Here is a 14,189-nt window from a genome sequence, read left to right as displayed (position 1 = left end):
TTGTACGTCGACAATCCTATCGACATATGTACCTTACTATTATATGCACTGGTTATGAATTGCAAGTACACATCCCAGTCGGTGTGTTGACTATTTACATAGTGACTCAACATCTTAGCGATCGTGCGATGCACTCTCTCTGTTTGACCGTTTGCTTGCGGGTGGAATGGACTAGTCCGTAGTTACTTTACCTTCAGTAACTTACACAGTTGCTTCATCAGATCAGACTTGAAATTAGTACCTTGATCCAAGATTAAGGACTGAGGTATCCTATACCTGAGCAATCAATTATTAACTAAAGCTTGTGCCACCGCACTTTCTTTCTGATCTGGTAATGCGACCATGACTAAATACCTAGAAAAGTGGTCAGTCACTGTTAACACATACTTATTCCTTGCTGTACTCCTATTAAATGGGCCTAATACATCAATTCCGATTTGTTTCAAAGGTCTGTCTGCCTCTGGTAATCTTTGAAGCTGAATCTTTTGATGGCTCAAGTCCGCACACTGTGCGCATGGCACACAATTCCTGATGTACTTGTCCATGTCTTGATGTTGTGTCCTCCACCAAAACTTCTCCGCTATCCACCTATCAGTAGCTTTTCTCCCACCATGTCCTGAAAGAAAATCGTCATGTGCCTGTTGCAAAACTTCAGATCTTAACGTTGTTGGTACGACGACGCGCGGGCCTCATTTCATCGACCTGCAAAGTAACCCGTCCTGTACTAGGAACTGCGGTTGCTTTCTGAATAATTGGCAATCACTATCCATGGCTTGTGCCCTTTTCCACTCATCTTCAGTCTCCCCTGTTACTTGTAATACTGCCACTTTCCTACTCAATGCATCAGCATTGGCATGTTTCACACCTGGCTTGAGTATCCCCCTGTAATCGAACTCACTGAGTTTCAGCACCCATCTCACTAGCCTACTCGCTGGGTCTTTCAGACCTAATAACCAGTTCAGAGCTGAATGATCCGTCAAAACCTTAAACCTTCTACCGTACAGATACATCGAAAGTACGAAATCCCGTATATTACCACTAACAATTCCTTCTCTGTCGTGGAGTAATTTTGTTCCGCCTTGTTAAGTTGACGAGACGCGGACGCAATCGGATGTTCTTTGCCATCAATTTCTTGCCCAATTACAACCCCAAGAGCATGATTAGACGCGTCACATTGTAGTATAAACTCCTTCGAAAAGTCTGGAAACTTCAAAACTGGATCTGATGTCAGTATCTGTTTCAACTCTTGAAATGCTTTCTCGCACTCTGACGTCCTCTGGAAGGTAACACCTTTTCTTAGCAACTTAGTAAGTGGCCTCCATATTTCTGCGAACCCCTGTACGAATTTTCGATAATAGCTCGCAAGACCAATATACGATTGCAGTTGTTTAACTGTTACGGAACTGGAAAATCTCGATCTGCAGAAGTGAGACGAGGATCTGTCCTTGCCCCGTCCTGACTGATAACATGCCCGAGATAATTTACTTGTGCTTGTGCAAAATGGCATTTGTCCAAACTTAATGTTAGCCATGCTGCCTCTAATCTTTTAAACACCTCCTCTAACCGTTCCACATGCTGCTCTATATCTCTTGAAAAAACTATAATGTCATCCAGCTACACCATGCATTTTTTCGGTTTCAACCTGCGGAGGACTCCATCCAACAACCTCTGAAATGTTGCTGGAGCGTTTTTTAGTCCAAACGGCATTCTTTTATACTTGAAGTGACCTCAATGCATCGTAAATGCTACTTTTTGCCAGTCCTCCGGACATACTTCAATCTGGTGATAACTGCTTCGCAAATCCATAGTAAAGAAAAATTTACACTGCCCTAGGTTGTCTAACGTTTCTGTGATATTTGGAATCGGATATACGTCCGCCACTGTCCATTCATTCAAATGTCTGTAATCGCAACAAAAGTGAATTTTTTTTTACTCGTCCAGTGTCTTCTTCGGGTCTAGGACCACGCTACTAGACCAAGGACTATTATTGTGCTGGATTATCCCACCTTCCAATTGTTGCTCTATTAATTGCTCTACTACTGGTTGTAATTGTTTCAGTAGTCTGTATGGCTTAAGATACACCGGAGCGTGATCCCCAGTCGGAATACGATGCTGTGTTATCGGTGTAGCAGGTAATGTACCCTGTGCTTCAAACAAGGCTTTATACTTTAGTAATAATGCTTCCATACCCCAATAATCATTTCCCCTTAAATGATTTACCTTGTCACAAAGTGCAGAAGTGCTGATGGTTTGCTTTACATCATAGTCTAGCCTCGAACTATTGATGTCCTCTTCATCCATTAACTCTACTGTGGCTATTACTAATCCCTTCGGCAGATCGACATCATCCCGCCCAAAGTTACCTAAACTCACCGGAACCATAAACTGCCCGTTTATGTCCGTTACCCGTGATACACTCCTACGAATAAAGCAATGCTTTTCATCTAAAACCTCATTACTCGGCAGTGGCTCTACCAAGAATAACCTCTGCTGTGGCACATCGACATCCACTGTACCCAGATCAACTGTACCTGTTCGTACTTTGTCACACGAAATCACCTTTAATGCACTTGTACGCAGTTTAGTTGGTATCACCTTAGCTATCGGTGCACCGTGCGACACCGAAACATTTGCAACGGCTGTACCCATTGAGAACAAGTTCCCATCGAGTTCCAGCGTATGTTGCGAAAGGTCAATTTTGGCGTGATGTTTAATCAGAAAGTCCAACCCAAGTATCGCTGAAAATCCCTGTCCCACAGTTGACAACACCTCCATTTGCTACCGGAACCACACGTTTCCTATCTTAAACTTGAGCTGTGCTGTCCCTAGTGAATCTAATTTTTTATCACCTACTGCGCGCAATCTGTATCTCGAAACTTCCAATCCTTTCTTGTCCACGAGGTCCACACTGACAACTGATACATGCGCTCCAGTAACCACTAAAACTCTTCGCCACTTATCTTTTATCCAGACCATCAAACTACAATCCGTCTCTTCGTGCACTCTTTGAGTACCTCTTTTTACTGGAAATGCCTCCCGACAGCTGGAACACTCCCTTTTTCGTTTAACAGTTTTTTGCCTGCTGTATCATTAACCCGTTTCTTGGCTTTACACTGCCATGCCTTATGTCCTGTTTTCTGACAATTGAAACACTGCGGTTCCCGACATTGTCCCTTAAAATGACCTTGCTTCCCACAACGGTAACACTCTTTGGAAGACGAAAAAATTTTCTTGTCATTGCGACTTCTAGTGGTGCTGTCCACTTCCTGCAAATGTGTAGCTATGAGCAATGCTGCTGCTAAGTCACTTGGATTTTCCATTCGTATCCAGCGTGAAAAATCTGCATGACCCCTCGCAAAAATGCATCTAAAGCTCTATTCTCTGCTTCTTTCAATAGAACTTCATTTGCACTCGCATCTTGCGTTAACTCATACGTGTGCGCATTCATTCTCCTAATTGTGTCTGATTCAGTACTTCTACCGTTTCACCCGTTTTTTACATCATCCTCCCCAATTTTTCTCTAAAAAATCTGGCACTGTTTTGTTTCCTAAACCTTTAAAATAATCCCCCAGCCAACTCTGTGAACGTAGTAGCATCCTGTAACCCTTCTTGGTATGCCACATAAGTCTTTGCGTCACCTACTAACCGTAACCTCGCCATTTGCAAACACATTTCATCCGACCAGTCACACAGTCTAGCCGTACAACGTATGTCACCAATGAAAACATTCACATCCTCTGATGTTTTACCCGAGAAGGAAGGTATCAAATTAGCCGCTGAACAATCTGCCACGCCGGAAAAGACAGTACCCTTGTATTGTCCACTATCGCTTCCCGAGCCTGATTGAGTATTTTGCAACAATTGTTGCTCCATCCTCTGCATGTGCTGCTTCTGCAACTTATTTTCTTCAATCAGTTTCTTAACTTGCTCTGTCAATGCGACTATGGCATCACTTGTCCCAGTTGCACGTGTGTCTGGCATTTTCCGTGTGGTATACCTCACCTCACGAAAATAAAATTGTATTACCCAGAAGCAAGTTAATTCCTAGCACATCTAATGGCAAGCCATCTAGACTTACTACATTGCCATGTTACATGACCATAGAAGCCACACACATCACAAGTGCTTGGTACTAATTTATCGCAAGGAGCGACGTGACCTGTTAATCCACACACTACACATTTAGATGGTACTAAGTTAACGTGACTATCATTCCCACAAAACTGCGATAAGTCCACAGGGCTGCTAGGCCTTTCAAACGACACTCTCACATCCCATAATGTTACCCTCGACATGTCTAGCTACACAGAAAACATAGAGAGAAGGCAGTTGCTGGACTCACCGTATTCGGAGTTTCTCGGTTGCTCGGCACAGTGCTAGTCAAAGTCGTGGCATGGGTGCACCTGACACCACTTGTTATGACTTCTGCACCACTTGTTAGCAGCAGACACAGTGGCTGCACCAAGGACTGAGACGGCGTGGAGTTTTACAATTATTTATTGAACTTTCTTTACACTTTCTCCCTCGTTGTCACTGCCCAGCCCTACGGATCCCTCCGCCTGGCTGCTGCTGTGTAGATTCTCCGACAATGCGCGCAACGCGTGCCACTGATCGCACTCGGGAGCCTCAGGCCACCAGTGCTCTGCTGCACTGTGTTTGAGATGAACTCAGCACCCCAGTACGGGCACGCTCACGGAGCCGCGTCACCGTGAGGTCAGCTGCCGACACCTGCTGCACCGGCGGCTGGGAAGCCGTCAGTCGCGATGTCTGCAAGGTCCCACCATGGACGGACCACTTGCCGTCGGGCCGGGTTGCCGTGAAGTCCGGGCGTCAGTCCCCAGCGGCGCCTATAACCAAGACCGCACTGCAGCCGGTCCTACTGGAAGTTATCGCCATAGTTTGTCAGCCATGGTGCCGACCGAACTTGGGCCGACCTCCAGAGCTTGAAGTTGACGTCTGGCGGAGAACTGATGACTCCTGTGAGCTGGAACAGACTTCCGGAATCGTCACCTACGAAGATTGAACATTCGGACACGGACTATGTCCGTCCTCAGATTCGAAGTGCTTCCTGCTGGCTTCTGTCTGTTGTTGCCTGTGCTCCACTATTTATATCCGGCAGGACGACGTTTATTACCCTTGGTGGTAGCTTTTTGTTATTACTCCCGCAGTATATTGCAGCGTAACTTAGCGTGCTAGCCTCACTTCCCCTTACTCAGCACTCTCCAGGCTTCGCTCGGCGCTTGGTCTGTGTGCATCCTTGCGTCAGTCTGTTGGTAGAGTGCTGCTGTCAGCAAGGCTATCTGTGCATGCTTACTTCGCAACGCCTCGGTTGCCAGCGTGCCTCTGTTTTGTCATTCTCTACTGCGTGAAGCAACGCTTACTACATGTGGCCGCAACACATGTATACAACCTTCTTTCATGATTCTTAAACCAAGTGTTAGCTATGATTGAATTATGCTCTGTGCAAAATTCTACCAGGTGGCTTCCTCTTTCATTCCTTACCCCCTTTCCATACTCACCTACTACTTTTCCTTCTCTTCCCTCCCCTACTATCGAATTCCAGTCTCCCATGACTATTAAATTTTCATCTCCCTTAACCATCTGAATAATTTCTTTTATCTCATCATACATTTCTTCAATCTCTTCATCATCTGCGTAGCTAGTTGGCATATAAACTTGTCTTACTGTGGTAGGCGTTGGCTTCGTGTCTGTTTTGGCTACAATAATGCGTTCACTATGCTGTTCGTAGTAACTTACCCGCCCTCCTAGTTTTTTATTTATTATTAAACCCACTCCTGCATTACCCCTATTTGATTTTGTATTTATAGCCCTGTATTCACCTGACCAGAAGTCTTGTTCCTCCTGCCACTGAACTTTACTAATTCCCACTATATCTAGCTTTAAACTATCCATTCCCATTTTTAAATTTTCTAACCTACCTGCCCGATTAAGGGATCTGACATTCAACGCTCCGATACATAGAACGCCAGTGTTCTTTCTCCTGATAATGATGTTCTCTTGAATAGTACCCGCCTAGAGATCCGAATGTGGGACTATTTTACCTCCGGAATATTTTATCCAAGAGGACGCCATCATCATTTAACCATACGGTAAAGCTGCATGCCCTCAGGAAAAATTACGGCTGTAGTTTCCCCTTGCTTTCAGCCGTTCATAGTACCAGTGCAGCAAGGCCATTTTGGTTAATGTTACAATGCCAGATCAGTCAATCATCCAGGCTGTTGCCCCTGCAACTACTGAAATGGCTGCTACCCCTCATCAGGAACCATATGTTTGTCTGGCCTCTCAACAGAAAATCCCCTCTTTTGTGGTTGCACCACAAATCTCTTAAGGCACACAAGCCTCCCCACCAACGGCAAGGTCCATGGTTCATGGGGGGACTTTCCTTCCTTATCAGATGAAAAAGTAGTTTTACAAAGTCAACGACTTCTGTCAACTTTTGTGAGTTTTTGTGCTTGTCTCTAACTGGTAAGTAGAAAATTAGTCTTGTCTGTATTTCATTGTAGTTTCATTTTCAGTATTTTTGCTATAGATTTTTATGCTATAATATAAAACATTTAGTTTAAGGACTACACAGAATATGATAATTTTGTTATTATTTATTTGCAACTGATAATTTAAATGTATGTTTGCGATTTAGCTATACATTAGCCAGGTGAGACCCACATTGTGTGGATCTGTAACTTTTTAAGGGCAGTCGTTGGATTTATATTACTTGTTGATGACTGGCTATGTGTATCATGTTTTGAAAGTAGGTTATTACTAATTTATTGTTTCAAAAGAATTTATGGCAGAGAAATTGATTGATTGGGTTGCAGTTTGTCAAACAGCTTGCAGTAATGTACAATTTAGAATGACTCATAAGAAGGATGTTTATTCTGGAAAATATGTTCCAAAGTGTATGAAGAGAGTAAAGATTCTTATTATTTGGCTTACTATAATATTTACTGTAGCTGTAAAATTAATCAGAGTAACTTAGGGCACCTGTGCTCCCTTAAATATATATTTTTCACATGTATGAATCTCAGTTAAATAATTATGTAATTGAACAGTTGAAAATCCATGATGGACTGTAACAATATTATGAAAAGGAATGTTACCACTCACCATATAGCGGAGATGCTGAGTCGCAGATAGGCAAACATAAAGACTGAAGCCATGTGTGTGCGAGTTGCGTTTGTTTGAGTGTGTTTGTCGTCTAATCATCACGAAGGGCTTACTGGCCAAAAGCTTTATTTGTGACAGTCTTGTTGTTGTGCCTGTTTGTGACCCAGCATCTCCGCTGTATGGTGAGCAGCAACTTTCCTTTTCACAATATAATTATTTAATTTGATAGATAAAATCTACTCACCAAGCAGCGGCAGAACACACACACATAAAAGATGGTTGTAATTCACTGCTTTTGGAGCCAGTGGCTCCTTCTTCAGGCAGAAGGGATGAAGGGGAAGGAAGAGGAGTGAAGGAAAAGGACTGGAGAGATCTAGGAAAATGGATAGATTTCGGGAAGGTCACCCAGAACTGTGGGTCAGGGGAGACTTACCGTACAGAATGAGAAGGAAAGACTGATTGCTGGAAACTGCATCAGACGAGATTTGAAAACCTGAGAGATTAAAGGTGGAAGACAGGGTAATATGCAGACAGAGATTACTACTTAAATATCATGCATGAGTTAATAAGAGTGAAAAGCTAAGTGCATTGTATGTGACCTGAGGTGGGAGGGGGACGTTGAAAAAAGATAGATGGGAAAGACAATGAAAGATGTAGAAAACTAAAACGGAGTTAAGCAAAGAGCAGTTGCAGTGAAGAAATGCTGAAACAGAAAAACATAATGCAAATTAAGGCCAGGTGGATGGCTAGAACTAAGTACATGGTGTAGTGCTAGTTCCCACTGTGGGGTTATGAGAAACTTGTGTCAGGGAAGAATCCAGATGGCGCATGTGGTGAAACAGGCACCAAGGTCATGAATGTCATGTTGCAGAGCATGCTCTGCAGCAGGATATTGTGAGTTGCCAGTATACACCTCTGCCTATGCTGATCATCCTAATTAATAATTTGGTGGTAGTCATGCCGATGTAGAAGACCAAACAGTGTTTACATAACAGCTGATATAAGACATGTAGTTTCGCAGGTGGCTCTCCCTTTGATAGTATATGTTTTGCCAGTTACAGGGCTATCATAGGAGGTGGTACGAGGGGCATAGGCAAGTCTTGTAGTGGGGACGGTCACAGGGGTAGGAGCCATGTGGTAGGGAGATGGGTGCAGAAGGATCATAGGGTGTTACAAGAATATTGCGGAGATTGGGAGGGCAGTGGAAAGATTTTCTAGGTATGGTGAGGAAAATTTCAGATAGAATGGATCTCATTTCAGGGCATGATTTTAGGTATGGTGAGGAAAATTTCAGATAGAATGGATCTCATTTCAGGGCATGATTTTAGGAAGTCATACCCCTGTCGAAGTAGCTGATTAACATATTCCAGACCAGGATAATACTGAGTCACCAATGGTGTGCTCCGAAGTTATTTTTTGGCAGGATCAACAGTACCAGGATTGGATGTGATGGCCCAGGAAATTTACTTTTTAACTAGGATGGTTGGGTAATTATGTGCAGTGAAGGCTGAAGGCTGAGATGAGAATGGTGGTGAATTACAGTAAAGAGTCTGCTTCTGAACAAATACATTTTCCTCTGATGCCAAGGCTATATGGAGGGAACGTTTCACATGGAAAGAATGGCAATTGTCAAAATGTAAATATTGTTGTTTGTTGGTAGGTTTAATGTGGACGGAATTTCAGATAGAATGGATCTCATTTCAGGGCATGATTTTAGGTATGGTGAGGAAAATTTCAGATAGAATGGATCTCATTTCAGGGCATGATTTTAGGAAGTCATACCCCTGTCGAAGTAGCTGATTAACATATTCCAGACCAGGATAATACTGAGTCACCAATGGTGTGCTCCGAAGTTATTTTTTGGCAGGATCAACAGTACCAGGATTGGATGTGATGGCCCAGGAAATTTACTTTTTAAGTAGGATGGTTGGGTAATTATGTGCAGTGAAGGCTGAAGGCTGAGATGAGAATGGTGGTGAATTACAGTAAAGAGGTGAGGATGAGATCAACATCAAGGAAAGTGGCATGGAATTCGAAATAGGACCATGGGAAATTTAATTGGGAGAGGGTATTCAGAGTTTGCAGGAATTTTAGCAGGTCAGCCTCACCATGAATCCATGTGGTAAAGATTTCATCAGTGTATTTAAATCAGACCAGGGGCTGAAGACTTATAGATCCCAGGAATGCCCCCTCCAAGCAACCCATGAAAAGGCTGGCATAGAAAGGAGCCATCCTGGTTCCCATGGCCGTACCCCTGATCTGTTTGTATGTCTGCCCCTCAAAGGTGAAGTAGTTGTTGGTAAGTATAAAGTTGATTAATGTAAGTAGGAATGATGTCGTTGGTTTGGAATCAATTGGGCACTGACTGAGAAAATGTTCAGCAGCAGACAGACCATGTATGTGGGGGATGTTGGTGTAGATGGAGGTTGCATCAATGGTGACAAGCAAGGTGTGTGGTGGGAGTGGGACAGGCCCGGATTTCAGATGTTCTAGGAAATGGTTGGTATCTTTGATGAAGGAGGGGATAATTTTGTCAATAATTGATTGTTTTCTCAGTTAAATAATCGATGTATTACTCATTATGAAACATGTAACTCACTATTTAAATGAAATGCTGTGCCTCATACATGAAGGTTAGAATGTTCTAAGTGGATCTGAAAATTTGTGAAGACAATATAGCACTTTTATAACCACAGAAATGAAATTTTACTGAAGTTATGCTAATGATGGCGGGACAAATTACCATGATTTTGCTGTATTTCTGTACGAGTTTCATGCCTTTTCATAACACTAATACATATCATGGTATTTTTCTTTACATTATGACATCTGATGGATTAAGCTGTAAAGATGACAATGCCGACAGACAGATGAATGCATGTGGTATGAAATGTAGAAAAGAAGTTGCTGTAATTGACTACTGCTTAATATAAAGGTGAAGAGAAACATCAGTGTTAAGAATTGCATTGAAGTTTTCAATGTTTTGACATTATGTTAAAACTCTAATGCTGGAATGATTTATAAGGGAACCAGAAGTTATCAGACATAAAACAGTGAGTTTTCTTTGGATTAGGAAATAGGGAATTCAGAGAGCACTGCATGTACACACTTTATTTCTTAGCCACATTTTACTGTTAATAGTATTACTCATTGTTTATAGTTATACATTTTCAGGGAAGCTTACAACCACCTTGCTTGTAAGTCCTCAAATATTTGTGCAGGTACCTTGTACATGTGCATCCAGCACTGCAAATTTTTGCAGTGATAATCTTATATATCGATACATGAAATTCATTATCATACAACTAAAAATCAGTATATACCCTTTCCTGATACACTTAGTATTGCTAGAATAACTCATACATATTTTACTAATTCATGACATGCTGTCCGCAGGTATTTGATGAGGCAGTCCGTGCTGTATTACGACCAGAACCTCAGAAAAGGCGCCAAAGAAAATGTGCTATACTGTAAAAATTAAGAACAAAAGAACTATATATACAGAAGTGTGTAACTCGATTACACTTAAGGTAAGAGTGTGATAAACGTTTATAAGGGAAGTAGTTGTGTGTTTTAGTTTAAGTGTGCTCGAGAGAACTGAAATGACTTCTTAACAGTTATGGTACTTACAAGAAAAAACGGAGCAGAGCTTGGCGTTCAAACTTGGTCAGTTAGTACAGGAGCTTTCATGTGTAAAATTGTCGTGGCCTAGCCCCCGCAGTCTTGAGCTTAGATTTGTTTGAGCGCAAAGTTTATATTGGTGGCCAGTTCGTTGTTCTGTGGCAAAATAAGACTAAAGTACTGAATTAAAAAAAAAAAAAAAAAAAAAAAAAAAAATTGTGGTTCACCCAAATATTAGGGCATGCAGCAGATATGGTAAATCAGGATTAGAATACATTTTTCATGCTAGCAGTGGCATGTTTTCAAGGATTCCTTCGATGGATTTTATTTATAAACTGATGACTGATAAATATGATTTATGTAAGTACTGCAAAATGTTATTTGATTATATCTGAAAATACAATCTAAACACTTTTCACAGCAGGGGACTTCAAAAAGTAAGTTACACGCTACCATTGCAGGCCATGTAACTTTCATTGAATGCTGCGCTACACACACAAGTGACACAGACACACAACATTATTTTTCAACATAGTCACCAAGTGTGTATAAGCAATGGTCTGAACGTTGTACCAATTGCTCAGTTTCTCAGTGATAGCTACCAGCTTCTTGAACATTTCCCATTTCTGTGTGGCTTTGATCGAATTATTGGCACCATTTCCCTACGGCTCTATGGGACATTGCATTTGGTCCATTACCCCACCAGAAATTTATGGGGAATCTGTGCAATTTAGATACTTTTCCCACAAAAATTGTACTGCCCCTCTTACTTCGACTATGGAGCATGTTTCCTGTTGCTGTGCTGTTTATTTCCCACACTGTGATGCATCTGTTGTCCATATGGCATTGTGCATGCAGGAAAAGCAGAACATCTCATCTAACAACGCACAACTCTTGTTACGCAGTGATCTTAGCTTGGGAAGACAAGCATAACTTATTTTTTGAAATCACTAAGTATATTGTCCATTCTACAATTTTTCTATGACATTTTTCTGCAAAACAGTGACATATTTGGCATTCAGCAATCTGTGCAAATGTGAAACTTCTATGTCCAGGAAACACACATGTGAAACAACTTCCTGCATTTTATTCTTCATCTCATGTAGATGGCATGGAACAACATTGCTGTTGGTGGTGGCAAAGGCTTTGTCTACTGGAGCATTTCCTTGCATTGTCTTTGTCAACACATTCCTCCACCTCTTCTTCTTCTTCACTCTCTCGTTCCTCTTGTATTCTCTCATCTGAATGTGAAATTACGGGTTATTGTTGAATGCAGACCTAGTGTTGCATTGAAAGTATGTATCGCCACATTGTTGTGAGGAAATAAAAGTAATATAAGATACATTAACTTATTACATCTTATTCTTAACACCTTCTGCTTCATAATTACGAAAAACAAGTAGGTATTACCTTTATTTCTTAAAGCCACACTAACACTGCAGAAAACAGGTTTCTTCCATCAGATGCAGAAACTTGCTGGGAAATTGCAGAAATGAAAACAAACAAGTGTTGCACAGAAAGCACATAGCGTAAAGTACAAGCTGCTAACAGGCACAGTAAGTTTAGTTATTAGTCTGAGCTGTGTGTGTGTGTGTGTGTGTGTGTGTGTGTGTGTGTGTGTGTGTGTGAGGGGTGGAGGGTGGGGGGGGGGGGGGGGGGGAATGGGATATAGCTTATATGCTACATGAGGACTGAGGAGGCTAGACAGGGAAATGTAGAATCCGCAAGAAAAGTAATTTCACATCTTAAATTTTGGAAGTGTGTGTTATGTTTAATTTTTTAATTGTTCATTCTTGTAGAACAAATACTTTCCATGAGGTTAATTGCACAACCTCAAAAGATTATACACTCCTGGAAATGGAAAAAAGAACACATTAACACCGGTGTGTCAGACCCACCATACTTGCTCCGGACACTGCGAGAGGGCTGTACAAGCAATGATCACACGCACGGCACAGCGGACACACCAGGAACCGCGGTGTTGGCCGTCGAATGGCGCTAGCTGCGCAGCATTTGTGCACCGCCGCCGTCAGTGTCAGCCAGTTTGCCGTGGCATACGGAGCTCCATCGCAGTCTTTAACACTAGTAGCATGCCGCGACAGCGTGGACGTGAACCGTATGTGCAGTTGACGGACTTTGAGCGAGGGCGTATAGTGGGCATGCGGGAGGCCGGGTGGACGTACCGCCGAATTGCTCAACACGTGGGGCGTGAGGTCTCCACAGTACATCGATGTTGTCGCCAGTGGTCGGCGGAAGGTGCACGTGCCCGTTGACCTGGGACCGGACCGCAGCGACGCACGGATGCACGCCAAGACCGTAGGATCCTACACAGTGCCGTAGGGGACCGCACCGCCACTTCCCAGCAAATTAGGGACACTGTTGCTCCTGGGGTATCGGCGAGGACCATTCGCAACCGTCTCCATGAAGCTGGGCTACGGTCCCGCACACCGTTAGGCCGTCTTCCGCTCACGCCCCAACATCGTGCAGCCCGCCTCCAGTGGTGTCGCGACAGGCGTGAATGGAGGGACGAATGGAGACGTGTCGTCTTCAGCGATGAGAGTCGCTTCTGCCTTGGTGCCAATGATGGTCGTATGCGTGTTTGGCGCCGTGCAAGTGAGCGCCACAATCAGGACTGCATACGACCGAGGCACACAGGGCCAACACCCGGCATCATGGTGTGGGGAGCGATCTCCTACACTGGCCGTACACCACTGGTGATCGTCGAGGGGACACTGAATAGTGCACGGTACATCCAAACCGTCATCGAACCCATCGTTCTACCATTCCTAGACCGGCAAGGGAACTTGCTGTTCCAACAGGACAATACACGTCCGCATGTATCCCGTGCCACCCAACGTGCTCTAGAAGGTGTAAGTCAACTACCCTGGCCAGCAAGATCTCCGGATCTGTCCCCCATTGAGCATGTTTGGGACTGGATGAAGCGTCGTCTCACGCGGTCTGCACGTCCAGCACGAACGCTGGTCCAACTGAGGCGCCAGGTGGAAATGGCATGGCAAGCTGTTCCACAGGACTACATCCAGCATCTCTACGATCGTCTCCATGGGAGAATAGCAGCCTGCATTGCTGCGAAAGATGGATATACACTGTACTAGTGCTGACATTGTGCATGCTCTGTTGCCTGTGTCTATGTGCCTGTGGTTCTGTCAGTGTGATCATGTGATGTATCTGACCCCAGGAATGTGTCAATAAAGTTTCCCCTTCCTGGGACAATGAATTCACGGTGTTCTTATTTCAATTTCCAGGAGTGTACCATAAGAAATCAAGGTGTAGCGGTATGCAGAGTATATTAACATTTCTCTGTGGGTAATAAGACAATGACATATACTTAAAATTGCAAAACAAGCTAAACAGATGTTTTGGTCAACATATATACATTCGGTGGACATACGTTCAGTAACCCCCCCCATGAACCATGGGCCTTG

General features: G+C 43.3%; 1 protein-coding gene across 1 annotated transcript in view; it reads left to right on the top strand.

Annotated features, from left to right (window-relative positions):
• LOC126413481 (ras-related C3 botulinum toxin substrate 1) overlaps nucleotides 1-14,189 on the top strand; it is a 139,606-nt gene that overhangs the window by 106,515 nt on the left and 18,902 nt on the right. The window contains exon 6 of the mRNA XM_050083267.1: nucleotides 10,522-10,655. Within this exon, the coding sequence (XP_049939224.1) occupies nucleotides 10,522-10,599 (78 nt within the window). The 3' untranslated portion in view covers nucleotides 10,600-10,655. The remainder of the gene's footprint in view (nucleotides 1-10,521; nucleotides 10,656-14,189) is intronic.

This window comes from Schistocerca serialis, chromosome 1, assembly GCF_023864345.2.
Source record: "Schistocerca serialis cubense isolate TAMUIC-IGC-003099 chromosome 1, iqSchSeri2.2, whole genome shotgun sequence".
NCBI classification, from domain to species: Eukaryota; Metazoa; Arthropoda; class Insecta; order Orthoptera; family Acrididae; genus Schistocerca; species Schistocerca serialis.
Note: the sequence above shows the minus strand (reverse complement) of the source record. Positions and strands in the feature narration are given on the sequence as shown.